The 26565-nt window shown below is 38.9% G+C and overlaps 2 protein-coding genes across 4 annotated transcripts in view; one reads left to right on the top strand and one right to left on the bottom strand.

The window, feature by feature from the left end:
* Positions 1-15671, top strand: part of LOC148398379 (dual specificity testis-specific protein kinase 1) — a 20258-nt gene extending 4587 nt beyond the window's left edge. For both annotated transcript variants that reach the window (XM_088376698.1, XM_088376697.1), the window contains 8 exons: positions 7677-7867; positions 8277-8398; positions 9833-9881; positions 10895-11044; positions 11954-12127; positions 12819-12902; positions 14217-14303; positions 14618-15671. In XM_088376698.1, coding sequence (XP_088232824.1) covers positions 7691-7867; positions 8277-8398; positions 9833-9881; positions 10895-11044; positions 11954-12127; positions 12819-12902; positions 14217-14303; positions 14618-14722 — 948 coding nt within the window. In that variant the 5' untranslated portion in view covers positions 7677-7690 and the 3' untranslated portion in view covers positions 14723-15671. The remainder of the gene's footprint in view (positions 1-7676; positions 7868-8276; positions 8399-9832; positions 9882-10894; positions 11045-11953; positions 12128-12818; positions 12903-14216; positions 14304-14617) is intronic.
* On the bottom strand, positions 14688-26565 carry gle1 (GLE1 RNA export mediator). Of its 2 annotated transcripts, XM_088376696.1 has the most exons (16): positions 26365-26565; positions 25670-25888; positions 25290-25439; positions 24928-25076; positions 24789-24849; positions 24432-24689; positions 23124-23343; positions 22368-22480; positions 22070-22282; positions 21801-21991; positions 18886-19015; positions 18625-18729; positions 18415-18497; positions 18264-18327; positions 17749-17844; positions 14688-14751 (listed from the first exon to the last, which is right to left on the bottom strand). In XM_088376696.1, the coding sequence occupies exons 1-15, from the start codon at positions 26554-26556 to the stop codon at positions 17776-17778; spliced, it is 2217 nt and encodes a 738-aa protein (XP_088232822.1). In that variant the 5' UTR covers positions 26557-26565; the 3' UTR covers positions 14688-14751; positions 17749-17775. The 2 variants fall into 2 exon arrangements, with proteins under 2 accessions (XP_088232822.1, XP_088232821.1); XM_088376695.1 differs by having other exon boundaries at positions 14688-17844.

Here is a 26565-nt window from a genome sequence, read left to right as displayed (position 1 = left end):
TGGTTGCCTAAATTGCAGAGCATCTTGCAGCGTTCATCTAAACCGAGAATTTTCGAGGGAATGAACAAGCAGTGAATGTATTAGCCTTGAACTTGTATCACACTCCACTCATGATAGAGTATAAGGAAATTTTAACTCACAGTGGGTTGATAGCAAAACACTCACATAAAAATATTATGGGAGAGTAGGAGGGAAGTCTTACACCTAATGGGCAAGCAACAACACTGCTATTAATGTCACAGTTTGCTGTTCACCAATTTCATAACCAGGTCAATATTTCATTAGCCAGGATTGGATTCTAAGTCATTGATCGTCGCTAGAAGTTCCCATAGATCTTCACATAGCTATGGCCTCCAGCACAGCAAAAATACAGTCACCCAAGTTAAGTGGTACAGTCAGTTTTAATAGTGTAGCACAGCATTTGGCCTCTGCTACATTATGTCATATAAATCATAGAAGTGGCCTGTTGAAGTGTGAAAGAAAATATACAATAGTACTACTATGGAGGGTAAAGAAGAGAAAATGTGCATTCAAGAAAAAGAGAAAATACTTACATCAGCAAAGGGTCACTTAAATGAAGGCCACACATCAGTGCTGTCTTTTTTAATTATCATTCAAGGACATGACAAAACTGCTCAACAAAAATCAACTCACTCAAACTTGTAATATTTTTCAGTTGCTAAATTTATCCTGCATGTCATTCCAAATGCACAAAATATTGAGCCAGTCCACTTTGTAGAATAGGGCAGTAGAAAACATGCTGCAAGTGATGTTTGCCATCTAGCGGGGAATTGTGATATTACAATTTAAACTTATAAAAATCTACCCATGCCGTTTGCAGGAGATAGAGATTGGGTCGGGCCCAAAACAGCAAAAATCCACTAAAAAGCATTCAGATTTGTTTCTTTCTTTTATGGTAAACCCCCAAAATTCTTCCACAAATACTGGTGCACCTCCAATATGCATTTTCCACTCAAAATGGGCATGTTCAATCCTGGCGGCACAGTGACGCACTGGTTAACACGCAACCTTACAGTTCAGTGGTTGGGGGTTCGATTTCTCCGTGTGGAGTTTGCATGTTCTCACCGTGCCTGCGTGGATTTTCTCCCACATTCCAAAACGCACGGTAGCTCGATTGAGCACTCCAAACAGCCTGTAGATGTGAGCGCGAGTGTAGATGATTGTTTGTCTCTGTGTGCCCTGCACTCTACTGGCTATAGTGTAGCCCTGCGATTAGCTGGCTCACCAGTTCAGGATATCCCCTGTCTACTGCCCGATGACTGCTTGGATCGGCTTCAGCACGCCCGCGGGACTAGTGGGCTGGTTTTCTGGATGATTAAAATGATCAGATAATCAGCAGAAGATGACTAACAATCCTGATCCTTTAAATCAGACGAGTTGCAGGAAATAAGATATCCAGTAAACAGGCCCCCAAGGCCCAGGTGAAGACCCTTGGAATAGATGAAATGTATTTGAAAGAGTACCAAACTGAAAGTATATCCAATGTACTGTTGTAGCGGGAACATGCTGATAATTTTTTTTGTTTACTGAAGGGGCCACTCCAAGTGGCATGCAGTCAGTTGGTATTCCTGATGTACATACCAAAAAATATTAACGCTATGGCCACATTTTTAAGTGAGAACTTTCATTCATTGAACACCTTCAGGTACAACACTGGACAGGTAAATGAAGCAATACTGTAAAATTTGATTATTATCTGTTGGTCCCATGTACGTCTAGTCTTGTCTGTATTTGTTGGAAACGGATGTGACGTCAAGTCGCTGACTGGGCCCTCCCTTGCACCCATCACTTCCTATATAGTGATAGGCCACATGGCTGTACATTTTTCATTTAATTCTAGTCAAAGTGACTAGCTGCCATAGGGGAGGAAGGGATAAAACGGCAGGTAAGGAGCAAGCCCATTACCCTTTGGTTGTTTCGGTGAAAAATGACATATTATTACTGCACTGATGAGCTGAGTTGAGACATTATTTGGATCTCACTGGAGTTCAAGGCAGGATATGCTCTGGTGATTAGCTGCTGCAAATAGGCAACGACCACCTCAACCTCAAGTAGGATTCCTGATAATAAATCAATGACCAGTCTGGTCTTAGGCTGGCACGCCAAGAGAAGTAGCTCTTAAATCTTTAAAATTCTCATTACAACAATTAATGCTGTTCTGTTGTGGGGGTAGCATTCATGATATTTTCATTCCTTTCAATAGGACAATATCAATTGAAATAAAATCAATTGACTTTGGAGTGTGGCGACACAACCAAAATAAACATACCACTTAACATATTGAGAGACAGTGTAAAAATAAACAACTGAGACAATTTGGTTGGTTGCACAGGTGTGCACACCCTTTCATAGCCAGAGCAGTTAAAATTGAACCAATTGCATTCAAATTCATGTTAAGTGGGAATCAAGACACACTTGCCACCATTTTGCTAAATCTTGCTCTATTAAAAATTTTCAGACATGTTTTGGTCACATCCTCCAGCACTGACTATGATCCACAGAGAGCTTCAACAGCATCAGAGGAATCTCGATGCAATGATATCAGTAGGGAGAATGGTACAAATATTCATTTCTAATGTACTAAATATACAAATACTATAATAAATGATCATTATCTAGTGGAGAAAATACGCCCTTCATATTGCCCAAACACGTGGAAAAATGTGCTATTATGATCTAATGCAATCAAAATTGAGCCTTTTGACCATAATCCCAAATGGTATGGCACAAATACAACACCAAAAGAACACCAAACCAACAGTGAAGCACGGGCATGGCAGCATCATGCTTTACGGTTATCCATCTGCCCGTCCGTCTCTCCTTCTCTCCCTCTCTCCATCCATCTAACATGCCAGGAAAAGTAGTGACGCATCCTTTGACCTTAGTGCTGATCATGATCAATCATATCACTCTGCTTGCGTAGCGTAAGTGGGTATCTTTGTTCTGGCTGTGGCCAATGTATCTGACGTTAGCAAGAAATTTCAGCTAGCTGTGTACTTGAGCCTTGGCTATCCCATACTGTTGTCGTATTCAGCAATTCATTGTCACCAATCTCTGCAGTCAAATGCAAGCAAATGAAACTAACAAAAGATGAAACCAGGGGTGATGGGCACTGAATCACTCTGCTGCAAAAAAAAAAAAAATGCACAAAGCACTAAACAATAAGGGGGCTTGAGTCATAACTTAATAAATGCTCAGCTTTAACACATTAAGCTGTAATCGTAAATGTCATGGCCAGAAAGGTTGTAGAGGCAGATAAATTGCTGTGGTGCAGTTGCAAGTTTTTCCTACATACTTTATACGTCATTGCAGATACTACATACCGTACTCTGACTAAGTTGTGGCTTTGTGGCTTTCTGTGAGTACCAAAATGTCATTGCAGCATCAAAATGCATTAAGGGATTATTTTTCAGACTTTACAGGACTGTCTCAGAAAATTTGAATGTTGTGATAAAGTTCTTTATTTTCTGTAATGCAGTTAAAAAACAAAAATGTCATACTTTCTGGATTCATTACAAATCAACTGAAATATTACAAGCCTTTTATTATTTTAATATTGCTAATTATGGCATACAGCTAAAGAAAACTCAAATATCCTATCTGGACACTATTTCAAAATATTAGAATAACATGAATAAGTATACTAGTAGGGTATTCAACTAACTGCCCTCCAAATATGTTGAATATCCGAAGATAGTAAGCTCAACCACTTACACTCATCAAGACTCTGAAGGCCAGGTTGAAGATTGACTCCAGGTTTAATAACAAGGGAAAGGGTGAAACCACATTGTATAATCAGTTATACGTACTAAATGAATTAAATCAATATGAAATCTCTATCATGTCACTGTAACAAACGCATTTTATTATCTTGTGAATCACTGTATAGTAACACAATCACTGTGTTTAGTCATTGTATTTGTCTTTTTAAACCATGAATTAGTGAATCATTATTACAGGGATGAGAAGGGCAAATGAAAAAAAACACTGAGAAGTAGCGGGGGTCTGGGGGCCGCATGCCCTTCGGCCCCCCATTGGTGATGGTCTGTGCCCCCCCCCCTGAACCCCATAGAGAATTTGTGGGGTATTGTGAAGAAGAACCTGAAAGACACCAGACCCAACAATGCAAATGAGCTAAAGGCCACTATTGAAGCATCTTGGGCATCCATAACACCTCAGCAATGCCACAGGCTGATTGCCTCCATGCCACGCCGCATTGATGCAGTAATCCGTGCAAAATGATTCCCAACCAAGTACTGAGTGCATCAATGGACATTTTCAAATGTTTGATTTCGTTTTGCTGTTATAAATCTTTTTTTTTTACGTGGTGTGAGGAAATATTCTAATATTTTGAGATAGGATATTTGAGTTTTCTTAAGATGTAAGCCATAATCAGCAATATTAATATAATAAAAGGCTTGCAATATTTTAGTTGATTTGTAATGAATCCGGAATGTATGAGATTTTTGTTTTTTTAATTGCATTACAGAAAATAAAGAACTTTATCACAATATTCTAATTTTCTGAGACAATCCTGTATATTACCAGTGGTATTTTAATTTGAGAGCACCTTTTAAGGCCATAAAGAAAAAAAGGAACCCTTAACATCTTTGGGTCTGCTCATAAATGTGTGCACACACACACATATACATTCAACTTAAAAACTGCCAAAGTCACATCCACGTCAAAGATTTTGAGCATTCCTAAGGGAAATGACATCTGTAGAAAAACTCAAGTCCAGGGGTGAAAAATACTGACTGGGTGTGAACTGACTTTTACTGTGAGCAGAATTCCACATCGACAAGCTGGATGTCAGCATGGTGAAGCTCAGGTCTCATAGATGTCTGTCGCAGCTTAAATTCTCAGTTGGTTGTGATCATTTCCTCTAGTGTGTGCACGTGTGTCATACTACCATGCTCATGCTAGTTCAACCTTCACAAGTTGTTGGGCTGTTAAAGAAAAAAGAAAAAGCCACAACCAACAGTCAGATGTATTTAATGAAATTTGTGATATTATCATTATGTTGCCTGAAATGCAAGAAAAGTGGTAAACCAAAAATGCTGCCTCTACAAGCTTCAGAAAGTTGCTCCATGATGTCACGAATGTGTTACGTGTGTTTTTCCACAGTTTGTGGCTACTGTGTCTTATGAGCTGGCTCAGATAGAGCCAAAAGTTTGTTTTTGCAGCATTGACAAACAGTACTAACATTAATCCTAAAATTATACCCAAAGAATGTGGAGGAGCAGGAGGGGTTCTTCATACCTATAAAAAAAAAAAAGAAACATTTTATCAGATCAGCCCCCTGAACGTAGAAAGGAAGATTTGTTTTGCTTGTACTCACCCACAGGCTGGTAGCTGACAAGAAAACGCGGTGTGATTAAAGAAATTTGTTACCTCAAATTGTTTTTGGAGAATAGACAGTCAATAAACAAAAAAAGTGTGTAGTTTGCTTTGTGCGACAAGGAAATGAAGAAACTATGAAAGACAGCAGAACAGCTCGCAGCAGTTTGGTGATAATACTTCACTTGTAAGTGTCTAACTGACAGCGCTGGAGCTGAGAGTGAGACAATTGTTTTGGGGCCGAATGAACAAAAGCAGCATGAAAAGTGAGGCTGAGTGGACACGACTTGATGAGGAAAGTCCGCTGCCAATTGTGTTAGCGTGTCAGTGTGTGCTTTCCACCGGCATCACTGCAAAGACTCGCGTGGGCGTTAAAGGGGGTGGGGGTCAAATACTCAGCGTTGTCACACCAATCCTTGGGGCAGAACCAGGTCAAAATTTTGTATTGCAGTTGCCACTCAATATCATTCAGAGCACAAAAGGATTGGTTTTTTTTCTTGAAAAAAGGACAACTGTTGCTTTTATGTGAAATATGATATCATATGCACTTCAGTTGTGTGAATATTACATGTATGTCTGTCACCCGATCTATTAAGTAGTGCATTCCTAGACACCACATATTGAAGTAATTTTATATTTTATTCAGAATTTTTTTTTTTAATTTCAGTTGGGGTGTACTCCTGTGTACAACTTCAATGCAATACACTGACAGCCTGTTTGAATTTTTTGAGCCACTCATTTAACAAAATAAGAAAAGCAAAATAATTTATTGTAAACGGCCCTCGGTATGATACAGTGAATATCTATACTCCTAATGTTGACCTTATTATTGTAACTCTTTCACAACATTGTGGGACACGACACGGTTGTCTGCCAAAATGCATTTCCAATGAGTTTCTGGCTAAAAAAAAAAAAAATTATGAGATTTGAAATACTATATTTGAAAAATATCAGTTTTTGCTTCCTTGTTTGTTTGTTTTGTATCAATGGAGCTTGGTTTTATCTTGATAAATGCTTCTGTGAATCAGTTTTACAAAGCTGAGAGAATTATCATTCATGTACATTTACATCAACATTCATCATTTCAATTTAGCCCAGAGCTAAAATGAGATTACATCAACATTGAGGTCGGTCTGTGTTCAATGACTGATCCTGTTATCCATTAACGCAGCCTCGAGTTTTGCCCTCACATTAATCAGTCTCACATTATTCACCGTCTTTGTTTAAGGCTACAGTTCAGTATGTGGGACGGCGGTCCCTTTTGTGAGCCCCTCTTTCATCTAACGGTGCTCTGAGTTATTCAAATGCACCATTTGCCTTTCTCAGTGCCACTCACGACAGTAGCTTGTATTCTTTGTCTAATTATGACCAACACGGTCTATCCATATTTATCAGTGAGTATACTATATAAATACACCATATAAAGGGTTAGCACATCTTGACACATTTGAAAGATTGGGTAAGGCTATTTTCTGTTGCAGCTTCACTGTCAAATGCAAAGTGCACAAAGGGGAGCCTTGGCTTCAATCCCACAAAACACCTTTGCATTGAACAACAGAACACCTAGATGTTTCACCTGCAGTGACACCCCAGAATATTGGAGAAAATCCACCAAAAAGAATACAACCCATTTGATCTGAAAATAAATTACATATTGTTTTTCATTTTTTAACTTCGTACTGTCATATGGTGATGATGTATTTATTTTCATTTTTTTTCATTTTTCAACAAGGCAATTTAAATTTGTATTCAAGCTCAATTAATGGCTGTGGAAGTTCTTTTGAGTTTTATTCATCTTTAAAGATTGTGTGGCACCATTGACATGTAAATGTAACCTTATTGTTTTGCTTGACTGACATTGACACCAGATAATTTTTTAACTAGAGAGTGGGTTTAAGAAGGGACTGAGGTAAAAGAACAAACAAATATGTAAAGTGAGTTTGGACAACCCTGGAGCCATGCAAAGTACTATCTGCAAAAGAAAATATTGGACATGCACTGAGTCACTTTCAAAACAACAATGGCAAAACAAGAGTCTATTGTGTGTGTGTGTGTGTGTGTGTGTGTGTGTGTGTGTGTGTGTGTGTGTGTGTGTGTGTGTGTGTGTGTGTGTGTGTGTGTGTGTGTGTGTGTGTGTGTGTGTGTGTGTGTGTGTAAGGGAAGTATTGAATCACAAATTAACCTGTAGCTCTTTGAATTTGAGCCAAAATTCAGCATCCCGGATCAGGCTCTTACTAAGCCTGTAGCTGGTGATTTGACGACTAACAAACCATGAGACATTTTTTTTCAAGTCTACCATTTCTTGTCTCTCTCAGCGAGCATCTCCAGCATGTGTGACGTGGATGTATCAGAGCCCACCAGTCCCACCTTTTATGGTGAATCTTCAGACAAGTACTTCCATGTGGACCGTTGGCAGAAACTCCGCACCGCTGTGCGTAAACTGGAGTTCTGGGAAAACTTTACCACTGAGTTAATTGGGAGTGGCTTCTTCTCTAAGGTCTACAAGGTGTGCATTCAGAAACTGTTCTTTTCCACTTTTTGCCATCTACCAGCCTAAATAAAGATGTATTGTACATATGAGCCAACATCAAAGCATGCTTTGTCCTAGCCATTAATTAGGACATTTTTACCATTCCATGATTGGCCCACACGCTTTGTACACTGTGGGGACACAATGCCATCCTCAGATGAGGCATTATGTAATGTCTATTGGAAAACAGATTTCCATTTTAAATGGTTTAAATGCCTGATTAAATGAACCAGTGAAAGAGAACAGGGACATAAGAAAAGCATTGCAATTCTTATAAATGCCATTGGTAACTCAAAAGAGCCTATTTATCATTCTTGTAGCTGTTATTGAAATTTCTTTACCATTATCAGTGCCGCTGAAATTCATCACCATAACTTTTTTTTAGGTGATACACACAACTAGCCGCAAGGTGATGGTTGTGAAGATATACAAAAATGACGTGGACCAGGACAGCATTGTACGTGAAATCAGCCTCCTTCAGAAACTCTCTCATCCTAATATTGTCAGGTAAGAGTAGCTATTAACACAGCAAGGATATACGTAAATGCACAAAACAGAAGTGTTTAGTGTATTGATGTTTTCTTAGTTTTATAGAACCTCATTATTTTTTTATAGAACCTCATATTTTTTTAATAGAACTTCATATTAATTTTTCGACCCACTCCCCAGTTCAGTGCCATAAAATGCATTTTCTCTCAAACACCTAGTTAAGACTTGTATATAAGCTTCTAACTTTACAATACTAAATGCAGCGGTTTCTAGGGTTTGTCTAATATTAGGTACAGTAAATGGTATTTTTAAATAAAATATATACAAAACTTTAAAAAAATCATCTCGCTTTCATCACAGTTTAAGTCTAAATGTCACTGTCATTGAGCAGCTCATTCAGAACTCAAACAATAGCAACAAATAAATATATCATAATAATTAAAATGAAAAGTTAAGTTTAACTTAACTTTAATAAGTTTTATTATAGTCGTAGGATTGCAATTTCTAGTATTTGCTGTTGGAATTGAATTACCACAGTTTTTCATTGTTTTAGTTAGCATTTAATGTCACTACATTTCAAATTAAATCACTGTGTGTCTGTATTTGTGGACTACCTGTGGGAAAGGTTTCTCTTTCCGCACCTTGACTACAAGAAGACTCGACTCTCAATTATTGCGTTTTTCATTGTTGTTGTTAGCACAAAAAATGTTAAGGCTAGCGATTGTCTGCCCTTGACATGTATACTCATGTTTGGTTTTATAGCATCTTCGAAAAACAACCCAGTAAAAAAAACACTGCTGAAAATGAGAACTTTGCAGTTGGATCAATGAACATTTGATCCTTTACAGCAGGGGTGTCAAACTCATTTTTTTCACGGGCCGCATTGTAGTCATAGCTTCTTTCGGAGGGGCATTATGACTGTCAACCCAAATAAATGTATGAGCACCTCATATTGTATACAGTAAAAGCTATAAAACAAACTGACAAATAACCCGTTTTCAAATCAGATGAGTAAAAACTGGTCAAATATTAAAAATATCTATATATTAAAAGTGAAGACAATTTGCAAATCTAGTAATGATACTTGAATTTGATGCACAATTTGTCTTCGCGGGCCACATAAAATGATGTGGCGGGCCATATCTGGCCCCCGGGCCTTGAGTTTGACACCTGTGCTTTACAGTTAACACTGCAGTGACTCGCTTGTCCTTGGAGTCAGTGGTGCCTGTGTTCAGCTGCAACTGCAGTAACCTTAGAAAATGAAACTGCTTACTTAGGGTGATTGAACTGTTTTGTGACATTGAATTGCGCAGGATGAAGACAACTCTTGAGGCTGTTGAAAATAATAGTTTCAATTTGCAGTATTGATGTGGTGGACCCCAAATTCCTGGTTGCTGCTGACATTTTATAAACAGAGACAATCGATAACATGCTTATTGCCTTTTGTTTCAGATATCTGGGTATATGTGTTAAAGAAGACAAACTATATCCACTTTTAGAGGTGAGTCAAACTTTTTATTTGCTATATATTGTTAGGGATGTTGATGGGAACTGAAAAATCAGGTTGGCAGAATCTGATTCTGGTCAGCTCCAGAAAAGAAGCATGACAATTTTTAACCCAGCATTTTAAGGGTGTGTAGACCAGCTCTAAACCCTGGTCCTGGATTGGGCAGGTTACACAGTTCTGTTGTTGTTGCTCCAAGCATATCGGGTATTTGTTTCTAAACCTGGCCTTACCATTGATGATTCTGTTAATAAATTCCAGATGAAGCCAAGATGTTGAGATAGTCCAGTTTGGTGGCCTTTTGGCAGATAATTTAGTTCTATTGGCCTAATTGGGTCATGAATTTTAACTCTCACTGGAGCAGTTTTATGCCAACTGTGAAGTTGCTCGGATGAAAATCATGATCTCCCAGTCTGGGTCCAAGAGCTAGACCTTGCATAACCTTGTTATGGGTACCTCATGAAAGCCTCCCTGGTGAGCTATTTGGGGGACATCTCAGCATGAGGCCTTGGGGAAAATGTAGAGTCTAGCATAGGCTACATTCTCTATGTCTCTCAGTCAATATTTTGCAGCTTTTGGAGCTCTTTTGGTTGACTATGTTTGGTCAGATAGGTTCTTATTTATGCAATTTCTTGATTCAACAGGTTTGTAGGTAATCAGCAAATTCATGATTAAACAAAGGCAGGGGCAAGTATTTTTTCACACGGGGTCAGATAGCGCTGAATTGTTTTCTTCACAAATTCAGTCAACATTTAAAAACTTCATTTTATTACATTGGTTATCATTCTGTTCATTTATTTGATACTACAGACTGAAGTGAAGAAACTATGTAAGAAAAGTAGAATTTCAGAAGGGGGTAAATACTTTTCATGAAACTGTGTATGTACATACATAGTTTTTTGACCATACATCGTGTCTTTGTAGAGATATCATCTCATTGATTTGTATGGCCATGTACTGTGATACTTCTAACTAAACAATGACAAAACTTTATTTCTGGCCTGGATTAGTACGTGAATGGTGGCTGTCTTGAGGAGCTCCTGGCCAGGAAAGACGTTCCCTTGAGCTGGAAAGAGAAGGTGGACTTTGCCTGTGATATTAGCAGAGGAATGATCTACCTGCACTACAAGAATATTTATCACAGAGATCTCAACTCAAAAGTAAGACAGTTTTATTTAGCTGAACCCCTGTCTAAAGTGACAATCGCAGCCTACCCTTTTCACCCAAATGCCCCCCCCCTCCCCCGGGTTGAATTTCCAAGATTGAGGTTGAGGCTCTTAAATTAGGGCTTACTTTAAATCATCATACTTACAAATGTTTTCCACTTTGGTTTCCCATATTGGTGCTTTACTTGGCAGAGAGGTGGGGCTAAATTTAGACCAAAAATCTCTCACAGACGTTTTTTCCCCAAGGAATAAAATAAGTAGAGGGTCAAAATACCTCCGCAAGATTTGGAGTTGCAACATCTGTACTGTAAAAATAATCCTGCTTCCTGTTGATACAGTTACCAGACAGAATCAAAACTTAATGTTAGTTTTTAATATTTCAATACGAACTCAAACTTTATTTTATGGGAAAGGGAAAGTCGATGCAATCAACGTACAGTAAAATAAATACACACGGAGACAGAGTTCTCTCTTCACAGATTCAACACTAAAACTCTCAGAGAGCATTTTCCCTACTCCAAGAAAGGATGTACTGCATGTCGTTCAGCGTTCACTATTTGATGTGACGCAGGGTGCTTTGACCCACACAAGCGACCTTTGTTCTCTTTTGAGCCACTTCACACATGGTGCAGGTGAATTATTTAGTGCACGGGAAACATGCTGACATCAGAGAGAAGCGACAGATGAACTGACTCAGGAGCTATTTGGATGACCCCCCCCCCCCCCACACACACACACACACAAAAAGTGATCACTTTATATCATGGAAGACTGAACTGATGCGCATTCATAAATGAAAATTGACAGATTAATTGAACACAAGGGCCTCGGTTATTGTTGTTATGAAAAGATGTCCCACTCTGTCCTCTGCTGGTTGAATGATCTATTATTGTTTATCTGCAGAATTGTCTGATCCGGATGACATCCAGAGGTCGGGAGGCCCTCTTGACAGACTTTGGTCTTGCAAGAGAGGTGGTGGAACTGCCAATCAAAGACCCTGGCAGGAAGCTCTCATTGGTGGGCTCTGCTTTTTGGATGGCACCAGAGATGCTTCGAGGGGAGCCGTATGACCGTAAGGTATCGGATAGAATCTGTTTCAACTTTGGCAGCATCATATATAAAATAGACACACTTGGGAGAATATTTTAGCATGCCTTATTCCTGAATAAATATATATATACAGTGATCCCTCGCTACTTTGCGTTTCGTTTATCGCGGCTTCACGACATCGCAGATTTTTTTTCCAAATTAAAAAAACATTTAAAAGTCAAAATAAAATTTCTAAATTGAGGAAACATGTGTCTAACCTTTAGGACAATGTATTATTGCTCCAAATGTTCGTTTACATTCCTTTAGAAGTCCGTTTTCGCGTGTTAGCACGATTGCGGATTAGCATCTTATCGCTAACTCGTTAGCCTGCCCAGTACTTCTTGTTGGTGACCGTACTTCGCGGATTTCACTTATCGCGGGTGGTTTTTGGAACCAATTATTCGCGATAAACGTGGGACTATTGTATATATATATATAAATGTTACTTTTAAACATTATTTTCGCACCCCTTGAATAAATACCTTGAGCCAAAACTTACCTCATTAGTAAAATATATATATATATATATATATATATTTTACTAATGAGGTAAGTTTTGGCTCAAGGTATTTATTCAAGGGGTGCGAAAATAATGTTTAAAAGTAACATTTCTCTACTCAGCCCCATACTTTCCCATACCTAAAACCGTTATGTTTTTTTATGTACCTCTCATACATAGGTGGATGTTTTCTCCTTTGGGATTGTGCTGTGTGAAATCCTGGCCAGGATCCCTGCTGACCCTGAGATACTACCCAGGACCCAGGTAGAGTATTAGTCGATAGTATTTGTACAGAGAAATACACAATATGACCAAGATATCTTGTTCATATTGTTGGGCATAACATTCATAATGTTATTGAAATAATATCTAAATTGAGTCATGGGTGTGGCAGAGCCTATCCCAGCTAACTTTGGGCAAGAGGCATCTGTTTCAATTTTGGCAGCATCATATACATAATAGGTTGTATAAAAAAAGGCACTCATTTGGGTGAGTGTTAGATTTTATTTCCTTTGGGTTTGATACTTTACAATTACAGGTTGTCAAAGGGGAGTGGGGCAGACATACGTAGATTGCAGACTGTCCAGATTAAGTCCTCCAGGAAGGGTTCGTTGCGAATTCTAAATGGTCTGATGGACATGGGTCTAGCTTCATAAAATTGCAAAAAACGGGGGCTAAAGACAGTACAATAAGCAGTAAGTTTTCTTTGTTTGCTTTGAGTTTGATTGCATACTGTAGAGCAAGTTTTAGGTGCCTTAACTGAAGAGGGGGTTCCCTCGCCTCCACATGAAGGCTCCCAATTGGTGAGGTTCTGAAGGCTCCCAAGGCCAGTTTTTGAGGTAGTGTTCAGCATTTGAATGTATGATTTCCTTGCTGATCCGTAGACAAACGGGACCTCATTGCAGCAGCACAGTCTACTCTGCTCCCTACTTTGTCCTTGATAGAACATTTAAACTGTCCAAAGTTTTAAAGCATATTTTCTTAAGAAGTTTCATGTGTGGAATTAAGGATAGTTATCAAAGGTATGTGCAAGAAATTTAACTTCTTTCACCACTTAGGTGGTCCATCCATGTCGCGCAGAGGATCAAGATGTAATGACCTCAGCTAACCAAAATGAGTACAGTTTTAAATTTAGAGAACTTGAAGCCATTTTGAATCGACCAAGTACTGATCTTATTTATACATAGTCGGAGTTGTCTCTCACTCATACATTTTCCTCTATCGCAGATACAGAGGTCATTGACATAAAGGCTACAAAATAGAAGTGGGGGCATTGCTTGTACGATACTGATAGAATTTAACACTGAATAAAGTGACAGAGAGAATGCTGCCTTGAAGAACTCCTAATCTTGAAAGAGTTGAAAAGGTAGTTGTACCTCTCTGTTGGACAAAACGTTTAAGATAAAAATGGGCATATGACTTCTGAATCCCATGCAGCACAGATACGTTGTATCTGACTTTTTCAAGGTCAAAGTAGACTCCTACCTTCAGTTGGAGAAGATAGTTCAATGTATGCAGCACATAGTCAAAACCTTTTGAAATGCAATTAATGTATAATAATGACTATATATATTTTAGGACTATGGGTTGGATAAGAATGCATTCAAGGAGATGGTGACAGACTGTCCTCAGCGTCTCTTGGAACTGGCGGCCAGCTGCTGTATGGTGGGTATCTGTTTTTTTTGTCCACACATACACTGACACTAGTATAGTTCAATATGAATTAAAAAAAATGTCAGATCTTTTTTATTAATATTGTGGACTTTCTGGTGTAGCTAAATGACATCACCAAAATATTAGAAGCTGCTCTCAGCATGATGCAGTGCAGTAGGATAAATATGTTGTTAAATACCACTCTGAAAGATTCTCTCATATACAGTGCGCTGATGAAACCATTGTATGAAAATGCAACAAATTTGTTAAGCTCTGCCGCTTTCACTGCTCTAACATTTTGTCAATTGTGCTTCTTTGTCACTTAGGTTGAGTCCTTCAAACGTCCAGCATTCACAGAGTTATTAGATGAGTTAGGAGAATTTGCAGAGAGTCTGGAATCACCGCCAAAAACGGAACTGGCCTTGACCTGAGTTGCCGAGTAGATGAATGACTGGAAGCACTGGAAGAACAACATAAACCCGATTGAAAAATAATCATATTCATTCACCTGCGACAAGACTGCTCACCTGAGACAGTGCAAAGATATTTGATGTTTTTGAGAAGTAATACGACGACTTGTCAGAGACTTTGGTATTGAAACTTGCCATTATATAGACTGGAAGGAGTGTACACTGTACACAGAAAGTCCTGTTTCTTTTTTTATGTCTAATTCCAACATAAGGCAACACGCGCTTTTGTTTTTTTTGTTCTTGGCCGGGGTTTGGCTAATTGTAACTAACCGTACAGACAGTCACATCTGTTGATTTACTGTTTTCCTTGTCCACGCCATTTAACCGTTCCTTAGTTTTCCTTTTATGGCAAGTTTGACAGCTAAGAGGTTTGATGTCTACTGTAATTGGAAATAAGGACAATCACGAGCTTTGCCTGAGAAAACAGCATTTAAATATAAAAACTAGGGCAGAAAAGACCAGCTATTGTCGTATTTGAATCGAAGTGTTTTTTTTTTTTCTTTTTTCTTTAAAGAGATGTGGCAGAAACACTTTGCTTGGAATTTCCCTGTGTGGGACAAATAAAAGAATGTCTTAAAATTATTATTTTTATTATGTTAATATTAGACATTCATTTATTTCATACGAAAGACTACATAAGAGTTTATGTAGAAATTAATAACATGTTTAAATAGACATTTGTATAGATTTCAGGATCGAAAAATTGTTTTGAACTGAAATTGGGGTATTTTTATACAGAAAGACTTTGAAATTGGAAGCTGTATAGCAAGGATGTACTTAGTATATTGATCTGCATTGAGTACTTTTCTGTGGTTGCTAATGCAGTTTTCATGTTCTAAACTAATTGATCTTTTTAATTTGTTTGTATTATCAAATTAAAAACATTCAAAAAAATAAAGTTTTGAACCCATGTCATACTAGTAATAGTGTATTTTTGTTTCTCTTTTTGTTGTAATTTAATCACACACCATGGTTTCTGCAAATTAAACTTTAAGATGTTTGTTTTGCAGTTGCCTAACAACAAAAATATAATTACAGAGCCTCCTCTAACATAATACAAAGATGTTTCAGTGATTTATTTTCCCCCATGGCATTAAAGGTGAATACTAATAATGCCTGTCATATCACTCCACTCCAACCTCTCTGGTCACAACAAACGTCTTTCCAGATTGAACTACTGCTAATTGACGCAGGAACCAAATTTTAATAAATTACAGACCAGTGAGAAACTGAGATGTGAAGTGTTAAAATAACACACCTTTGTGTATTACTGCAGAAGGCAATCAAACAAACTGCTTGTATGGCTGTCGGCGAGCTGATTGGACCTTTCACGACTTGTGATGGTTAAAACTTGTGACAGCAGTATCTGAAACTGTAGTGTGTGATAAAACAACATATCTTGGAATGGCGTTTTATTGTGTTTATCGTGGGCTTTCTTAAGGCACTTGGTGGTCACTCACACCTGTGAGGTAGGTGGATTTTAAATTGTTATATTTTTGTTCAGTGTATGTACATGTAATTGCATAGTTTTGTGTTTTAATAATTTTGCAAAAAATGTAACCTAAAAATAAAAACCAAAATGTTCCTCATTTTGTCATTCGAGTTTTACTGAAGCGTGCAAATTTATGTCCCATTGATGAGAATTTATCTGTGCATACTTTTCGGCATGTGCTGCGTACACTGCTAATGGGAGTCTTGAATTTAGTTTTGTGTGTAATATAAAAGGCACCGTTTTTTTTTTTTTTTTTTATGATCCTTCTATGCTATAATCACTGGATGTTAGAGAGCATCTATTTTAGAGTTCTGTTGTCTGCAACAAAAGAAGACCAAGTCTGGATGACTGATGGAAAGACAAAGTTGTGCAGCAATAACAACATAAAGATAAATGCTTTAAGCACTGCATTTATGGAAAATTACATAAAAAAACAGACTGCCATTGACATCAAACATCATTTGTCTTGTTTGAAATGTCATTTTTTAAAATAAACTCAATACATTTCATTTGCTGCAAATATGGTTGTTTTTTATTTGTTTACTAGAATCCATTATTTTAAAATAATGAAACATAGTAAAATAACTTTAGTGGAACCTTCATGTTTGAGCTGATAAACAAAGTTGTCATCACCTGCAATTAATGAAATATACCGTAATTTCCGGACTATAAGCCGCGACTTTTTTCCAAAATTTTGAACCCTGCGGCTTATAGTCAGGTGCAGCTTATATAAGATTTTTTTCCTGATTTTTGTGATGACTTGATCACTTTTATACGCTCGTAAAAAGGCTGTGGACCACTGTTGTGCGGTATCTTGAAGAAAAAAACAACAACAAAAATACTATTTTGAAACACTACTATGGCTGCTGCTTATTCTGGCTGTGTTGCTTGTGACTATTATGAGCTTTAGCAGGAATGCACGCTAGGTGACCTGCGTCAAAGGGCTCTAAACCCTTTCTCTTACTCTGCCGTGTGACTCAGAGATTACACAAAGCAGTGGCGCTGTTTGGACCATCTGCATTGTATTAAAACCCAATCAATCAGCATTTGAATTCAATTCTTCTGACATTTTCCTCACCAAAAACAAGTTGTAATGAATGTGAACTTTTAATGCATTTTATTCGGAAGGTTACTTTGAACCCTGAGGCTTAAATGGCGGCGCGGCGTATTTATGGATTTTTACGGCTTTCTTTGTAAAAAACTCATGTGCACGTGCGGCTTATAGTCCGGTGCGGCTTATGTAAGAAAAAAACTAAAATATCCCTGAATTTTAGCTGGTGCGGCTTATAGTCCGGTGCGCCTTATAGTCCGGAAATTACGGTAGTCATAACAAAAGCTCCTATAAGTAATAATAGATGTTTAGATGTCTTTCTTCTCTAGGAGGTCAACAAAGTTGACACAAACCAACTAGATATTTTTCATCATTATATACATCACAGTGTTTAGGAGGGTTTGTCCATGGTGACTTTGTTGCCGAGAAATATTTCAGCTTCACCTGAAATCAATATAGTCTTCCAAAACATCAGGACCTCCAGAACATGGATGTCAGCTGGCCTTTAGGTGGACTGATGTGCCCTTCTTGAAGCAATTTCTGTGGGTATGACACAAAAAAAAATCATCAAACCCATTACAGAGTTTCATTTCATAGGATTCATTAACACATAATATACACATTAACATGAATGCACGCACGCACGCACGCACGCACGCACGCACGCACGCACGCACGCACGCACGCACGCACGCACGCACGCACGCACGCACGCACGCACGCACGCACGCAATCTCATCTGAATATGTAGATTTTTTTCATTGTTGTTTTTAGGCTTGAAACAATCTCCTTTAAACTTTCACAATCCTAAATTAAATCTCTTCAATACCTCAATCAGATTTCATAGCTGAAAAAAGTTTCAAGCCTTCAATGAATGCTTTTGTATTCCCTGTAGCATTTTCTTATTTTGAATGATAGCTATCACATGCAGAGGCTAATTGGAAGATTGCATCTATTACCTCAAGGAATAATCTGAGCCTGGAGACAGAACCCATCTGTCCACTGCCTGTCACAGCTTCAATCCTGGTAATAGATAGCCATAATTGGGTCATCATGCAAAATATTTAAGTGTCTCTTAGCTAGTAGCTACAAGTCCATGCGAGTATTTACCTGGGTAAGTATTGCTCTTTCAGAAGAAGGATGACTTTCCAGAACTGGCCCTGATAGCTTTTTAATAAAGCGTGACCGCAAACCTGAGGGAATCAAAAGACAAAAGAGCCGTTCTAGCTTTGTTTAAATCAATGATTGCTGTGAGGTGCAAGCCTACTAATGTAGGCTTCCTTTTCCCAAATTGAATACGGTACACTAAGGAGGACTCACCTCGAGAAAGTCAAACAGCAGTGTTGCGGTGATGTCAGCAATAGGCTCCATGTTGAGCATCTGAGCCAACCAGCGCCAACCATGATTCAGACTATGAGTGGGCAACTGAAATATAAAGGATACCATTAATAAACTGCTCTACCTTCACCTGATAAAAACAAATGATGCAAACAACTTGGAACTGAAACAAATGAGATGATCAAAAGCATTAAAAAAATTATTGCCAGGCATGACTGGTCAAACGAATGAAAGAGTCCCTACCGCATGCTTGGAGTCAAATGGCCACCTCTGTTGGATAATGGCAGCATAGAGGCGGATCATGCCGGACATCCTTTTCAGGAAACTGTCTTGACCTTCAACCCCAGAGTCATCCACACGGTAACCAAGAATTCTGTTAAGCAAAAAGATAACTTTCAAAGCTGTTCTTCTGTTTTCAGTCACTGTGTGTCCCACAAGGTATATACACACTGCATTGACAACAAATTAAGCGGTAATCAGGAGTAAGGAAAATTGTTTAGCTCTTAATTTTGCATGGGGTATGATTTGGCGCATTACAACCACTGGAGATGTTGCATTGCTTTTTTTTTTTAAATTCCATCTGACATAGTGACTGCCCTCTGCTGGGACACGACAGTCACGATTAATCAAGTCTTTGATGGCGGTTTGCTTAATATGTGCAGCGAGGGCAATGTGTGCGCAACACCAGGACGTGAGTATGATAGGACATTTGTGGTCATTTGCGTTGCCCCAGTGCATGTGGATTTTAATGCTAATAACACATACCGGAATGAAATATCTTAATAGCACACCGACCGTGTGACATGTCGCATTAGTTGTGAGTCATTAGTTTTGTTATGCATTTACTAATTATTCATTCATCTGAATCTTTTCCTGTTGGGAAATAACTGAAAATGTGTTCAAGCCTCTAAAATTAGTGCAGTTAAACATGGCACAGAGTGCAACTGTCGCTTCGTCACTTACAGCCTTTTAATCGATGCCTGCAAGCTTTAAGGTGTACAGTGAGGCCCACACCTATGTACTATATATAAAACAGCTTGTTGTGCGTTTTTTTTTTTCTTTTTTAACACTAGATCCTCACATATGCACTGTTGAGATCTGCAAGTAGCTGAGCCGTTGCAGCTTTGCACAAATTAGATAAGTGGTGACATCAGCGCAATAGCAACAATTACTTTCATCCATCATCCATTCACAAACAAACAAACAAACAAACAAACAAACAAACAAACAAACAAACAAACAAACAAACAAACAAACCTAAAGAGACACATCTTGGTTCATTACAAAGACATTGCGGTAAGTTAACAAAAAAATTGGTGGCGGTTGTTTATAACGCAACGTTTATCCGACTGCAAACTAATGCTGGCAAAACGACTAGCTTGTAGCATGTAGCGATAGTAGGAGCCTCGACTCTTCTCCACCGAAAAAAAAACCTAAACAAACACGCAAGACACACCATCGGTCTGAACCCAGCATTAGACAAACTTTAGATGGCCAGTGTGAAAGCTGGAGTTGGGAATGAGGCCAATTCGTCACATCTCAATATTGAGCTAGTATTTGATTGGCAAATGATACCTTTCTGAGCAAAATGATACGATAAGATTCTCGTTTCAATACAATATTTAAAATATAAACATACAACAGGAAAAAAAAGATGAACACATTTTGAACAAAACTACTGAACATTTAGGATAAACATTCAACTATTTAGTTCATTCTTAAGATCTTAAGATCAGGGGATGCTTTGAGAATAATTGTCAATTGTTTGTTTATGTGAAGCCCTTTGAGACTGCTTGTGATTTAGGGCTATACAAATAAACTTGACTTGATTCTTATAAGATTTACTACAATTGCTGCCCCGACGTACTGGTTTAAAAAAGAAGACAAAAAACCTAAGTACTGTATTCCACAATTGCTTGTATGGCTGTGTTTACAGTCGAGGTCATGTTTCTTTTTCTTCTGCTTCTGTTTTATGGCGGTTGGCAAACAACATGAAGTGGATCACTGTCACCTTCTGAGTGTGGGTCTGAATTATCTTAAATGGTAAATGGACTGCTTATATAATTGTGCTTTATCTGCACCATATGATGCTCAAAGTGCTTTACAATGCCTCACATTCACACACCAATATCACAACCTACGATTTAACTCTATTCTGTTCAAAAATATAAATTTAAAACTTGCACAAGCTCCTCTTTATAATGTCTAGCATTCAAAGCTATTTCCTGACCTCTCAGCTAATTAATTAGTTGTTTATACTTGACGAGATTCTAATACATAGCAAATGGGTCAATACTGTCATCTAGTGGCTACCTATGAAATGTTTAATCAATGTTGTGACATTTGTAATTTGTGGAGACTTGAAAATAATAGTATTGGATTTTACATGAATTGATCTACAACAGGGGTCACCAAGTCCAGTCCTCAAGGGCCCCTCCTTATCTAACCTGTTTTAGATGTATCCCTATTGCAAAACAAATTATTCGAATCATCATCATGGTTTTATAGAGCTTGCTGATAAGCTGGTCATTTGAATCAGGTATGTTGTAGTAGGGCTGCACCTAAAACAGGCTGGATTGGAGCCCTTGAGGACCGGCGTTAGTGACCCCTGATCTACAATATGACATTTCTATTTTAAAAAGATCCATATTATATAAACATCTGATGTTATACAGCACTCAGGCGATGATGTCAAGACGAACGGCAAGTTAAGATTTGGCGTGCAAGGCCAGGTACTAGACGTTGCATTTAATGTTTACAACAGGAGGAGATGAAGCGACAATGAACACGACTTACTTTGCTATCGCGATGTAAGGACAAAAGTAGCTTGAATACTGAAAAGCTATTTGACATTGGAAATGGTGATGCTACTGAAATTCGTTGTGTCGCTACTAATGTTGCTTTTGATTGTAAGCATAAGGTTAGAACGAGAGCACTGCGCCAGAGTTCATGCTCCTGTTCTAAAAGATGAAAACTGTAAAGTCTCACGCAACCGATTCATAGCCTTGCAATAGCTTGTTCACAGCTTTATGGTCGATATAGCCAAGGATTCCTGGCAAATTTTGATTCAACTGAGGTTTTTGTATCGCTCTCCTTGACAAGGGGATAGTCAGTTGATTGGGTTTATCATCCCAATCCTAGTGGAAGCGGTGACTGACCTCTGATATTCATCCACAGGTGTGCCATCCTTCATTCGAGGATAATGGGGGACTGCATAAGGGCATTTTTTGTGCAGGTGGCCAAGGAAGAGGTCACCAAATCGGGGGTGCAGCTGCCAGATACCCGAGGCTGCCACACCAATAGGGAAGGCTGCTTCATGATGAGATGCAACCTCTTCCTCACCTTGTTTCTACGACAGAAATCACATGCATGACATAACATGACATCTTCAGGTATTTTCTTATTATTTCTTGTGACTAGCACTCACCACAAACTTCTCAGCCACTTTGTAATACACAAAGTCCAAGCCCTGTGGGTGATGGGAGGAGGAAACTGACTTCCCCCCCGACACCACTGCCTGGCCAGAGAGCAGCTTGTCAATTTTTTCAAAGATTTCTCGAAGCCGAGATCCAGAATTGGAGGAGATTTGACTGATGGGTATAGTCGCGGCTTTCTGGAGCTCCAATTTCAGTCTCTTTGTCTACATGAAGAGCAATGACGACACAGTAAGCATGCATTCAGACAGTGTTGGGTCTCTGAGAAATTGCTGAAGTGCACAAACTAACCTGGACATCTTTTGATGAGCTGAGTTGTTCAATGGACTGAGTGCACTGAGTAAGGGAATCCTGCAGCTCCTTGTACCATTTCAGCGTGGTGTCATCTGCATTGTTTTGCAGCCCTATTGGACGACATGACTGTAGTGTCAAACATTCCGCTCAAAGTTAACAGCAGAATTCTGTAAAATGACAACGGAAATGTGCAGTCCTTTGAAAAAGTATTTGTTCCACTTCCTGCATCGTACCAGATTTTTGGGGGGAGAAGGCAGGGCATATTTAATATCAGATTTCAACATCTCAGATCCTCAAACCAATTGTACTATCTCATATAACCAATCCAAGAAAATATAAAATGTTGCTATTACTCCCTGTACCAATGGCCGTACCACTCTCGGCAGCAAGGACTAAAATCAAGTCTTTGCAAAAACTGGTGAGTCTATAGTCCCACGGTGGAGGAATTTTGACCCACTTTTTTTTTTATTTTTACTTAAGTACTGTAGTGGATTTTGCCTTGGAATTTTACCTAGGATGCCAATTTTGGGCCAGTCTTTCTTATGGTTGAGTCCTGAACACTGACCTTAACTGAGGCTTAATGAATCGTATGTAAATGCAAACTTTTCTTCTTGTGCACTTTAATACATCGGCAAATCAATTACTTTGTATTGCCCCTCCAGAGGCACATTTCCAGACAACATTAAAAAAACATCTGGTGTTTGTTTTTTCCTAATAATTTAATGTCTGTGTTTTGGGTGTTCAATTTCCCACCTTGCTTATGCGCTCTCTCTTTGGCTAACTGCTCCGCCTTCTTTTGCTCTTCCTGCTGCATCTTCAGCTCCACCAGCTTCCTGTGGGACTCTGCCAACTCTTTCTTCTTCTCCTCCTCCTGAGCTTTGACTGCCTCTTCCTCCATCAGGCGGATCTGATTCCTCATTTCCTGTAGGGCCCGCTCTGCCTCAGTCATGTCTTCCACAGTGGGATATTGTCCCTGTGAAGATAACAGAATGACTCAGACAAGTCTCAGGGGGGTTCTTAATAGCTTGATTTCTTTGAAACATTGTTCATGTTTTCAAAAATTATTTGAGTAACTTGTTTCAACACAAGTCATAACACCCAGTTCCAGGCATTTAGGTTTTATATTTCGAATAGGGATGGGCAATGTGTGAGCCAATGAAAAATGTAATACCACAGGAAGGCAGACATTGTGCACCAGAGCCTCCAACCATACAATGTAATGAAGAAGTGCGTGTCATGTGCTCAACCAGAGGTGGACATTTTGTGCTAGGCGGTCTGTCTATTCCAGCCGGACGCCCATTTCGCTGACGAAGGAAGAGGGGCAAGAAAGTTCCAAAAAGGACGGCCTGGGGAGTCGGGAATGACGGAAGTGAGGACTGAAGTTTGCCCAGGTCGCGAACGGAGGACCGACCGGCAAAATTGGGTTAAGTGCCCACTTCTGGCCTCTATTACTACCAATCTCATAAGAACACAAATAAAAATGTGTCATTGGATTGATAAGCATTTGGGGGGGATTTTATTCTTGTTAACATTACTGACAATCAATGTTGCATTTATACGGTAACCAGTCATTTGGAGAACTGTAGTATTATTCACATTATTTGCCGACAGATATTTGCGCTTCGTTGCCAGTGCTTTTAAGGAGGGTGGGGCAGGTTTGGGCTTTTCACTCGAATGACTAACACCACTCTCCGTTTAAACTTGTTATTGGTGACCAGGCGAAAGGGGAGCGCGCACCCTGGCTCACCAGTATTCCGAAGCTGAGCCGTGATTGGACCCGAGACCTGGCAACTGTGATTTTTTTTCCTTTTTCCAGTCGACAGCAAGTGGGAAAACGACCATCCCATGAGATGGATAAAAACAGGTGAATTTTGTTCCTTAATTCATATTCCACAAACGCAATATTAATCAAAATGCTGTGTTTAGACTAGAGGATGCACATACAACTTTATTGTCAAGAAGATTTGGGGTTGACTTCCCCTTTAAATACTTCATGTTATCATCCCAAATAAAGATGTTTTTAGTGTAATGCAGTCGTATGACTAAAAGTTTTACACTGACCTCTGCTGTCTTTCGAACAATCTCTGACACTTGGGAGCACAGTTGGTTCCCACGCATGCTGTAGGTGCCAAGACTAGCTGACAGGACAGTGGTTTGAGTTTGGGCCGAAGACTCCAGTAGCTGGTTGAGCTGCAAGATCTCTTCTTGAATAGAGTTGAGGTTCCGCAGCCTCTCTTTGCCTTCAGCCAGCCGCTGCCGCTCCAGCTCCGCTTCCCTCAGACGCTGCTGCTCTACCTCCCTCAGGCGGAGATTCTGGATCTTTGAGTCAGAGGACAAGACCAACATGAGAATTTACACACTGACAATTTTTTTAAAATGTATGGATGTATGTATTGACGGGTCACATTGTGAGAATACCTTCAATCTGTGGCGTTGCTCTTCCTTCAGCTTCTCTTGACGTCCAATGCTCTCTTTTGTTCTACAGTAGAGAAAATTCAAAAACCATAAAAAGCAAGCCAAGCGGACACACTTTTATACATTGGTCAGGTAATCTCACTCTCTTTCCATCATATCGCGCATGCTCTGGTACTCTTGTCTCTGTTTTAACTCCATGAGCTCCTCAAAGCGCTTCAGCTGCTCGGACTCTGTACTTGCCACCACCATCACCAGCTTCTCTTGCAGCTCCTGACGCACTCTGAACGCCATCTGATCCACACAAAAATTAAATTTGCCATTAGCAATAATTCTGTTGCAAAACAGTGTCAGGGTTTTACACTGCAAAAAAGTGTCCAACTAACACTCAAATTGGACCATCTTACAAATTGATTTAACATGATCATGAACAATTTCCCCCACAAAAACTAATAATTGTTATTCTTAAACAAATTGCAAGGGAAGAAAAAATGATTAGGTTGAGACCTTTGCTTTTTTCTGTTGCTCCTTTTCAAACCTAACAATGCGTCCAGCCATCGCCATGGCTTCAGGGGAGAGCAGAGTGATGGTCGAGGACATGCGACAGGTGAGTTCATCTGCATTGTTTTCTGGAGGCTGATTGTTCCCATCATGAGTCTGATTAAAAAAAAGGGGAGATAAGACTTCCAAATAGAATCATTCATTCAAGTAATTACATAGTATTCATCTTTAAATAACAATTCTCAAATATTGGATAACAAAAGAAACAAGCTTTGATAAAATGGAAAATTTCATCAATTAATTTAAAACACCCACAACAAAAGTTGTCCCAAGTATAATATTGTCAAATAAAATTATATTGATTTCATTTCATCTTCAGAACTTGCCTGTTCATGTTCAGTCTTCAAATATAGTGTTGTATTGTCTTTCGATGTCACGTCACTGCTCGATCCAGTGAAAGACACAGAAGGCGTAAGCCCAGGGCTGGACTGATCGATATAATTCAAACCATCAGCGTTTTGTGGAGATTGGGAGTTAAGTTTTTGCAGTATGACCCCAGACTGCGATGACAAGCTGATCGAATCTTGATAACCTGACAAAATGTCCTGCAAAGCACATACATACGTTTGTAGAAATACACTAAAACACAACGAACAAATTAAACTGAGTACTGCACGGTTAAAACGATTAACGGAAATTAACTGAATTAGATTGGTTTATAAGGGGCTTTTCGGAAAGTTACCGTAAACTAGTAACATGAATGATTGCATTTCAGTTAAAAGTACAGAGGTACAAATCAAAATATTTTCATTGCAGACTTTTCGAGCATGCTGTACTGTATTAGTTGACAGGGTGTCATCTTTCTCGTGGCCAGTTAAGATTTTTCTTCTTCTTTTTTTTTTTATAATCACGAGTGAATGAATGTGCAATGCATTAACACGTTCTGAGACCTAAATAAACGTGCAAATCTGATATGATACCGATTGGATGGTGAAAATTGTGGTGAATCGCCAGTCGACCAAAAGTTGAGCTAAGCTAAAAACTAATAATAATAATAATAATAATACATTTTCACACTCACCTCACCCCTTGCCGACCAATACGGATTGAAAGTGATCCTTCCCTTTGGTGAATTTTTAAGAGCCTGTAACGTTTCCCAACGGTCACTGGGCATGGTGAATGAACGTAAAAACAAGTTTAAAAAATAAAACAAACTACAAGATACACAGCAAGACAATCCTACACGGTCGGCTCGGCAATCTCCAGCACGCATGCGCAACGG

This window comes from Syngnathus floridae, chromosome 5, assembly GCF_059516105.1.
Source record: "Syngnathus floridae isolate MCC-2025c chromosome 5, RoL_Sflo_1.0, whole genome shotgun sequence".
NCBI classification, from domain to species: Eukaryota; Metazoa; Chordata; class Actinopteri; order Syngnathiformes; family Syngnathidae; genus Syngnathus; species Syngnathus floridae.
The sequence above is the reverse complement of the archived record's forward strand: the minus strand, read 5'-3'. Positions and strand labels throughout refer to the sequence as shown.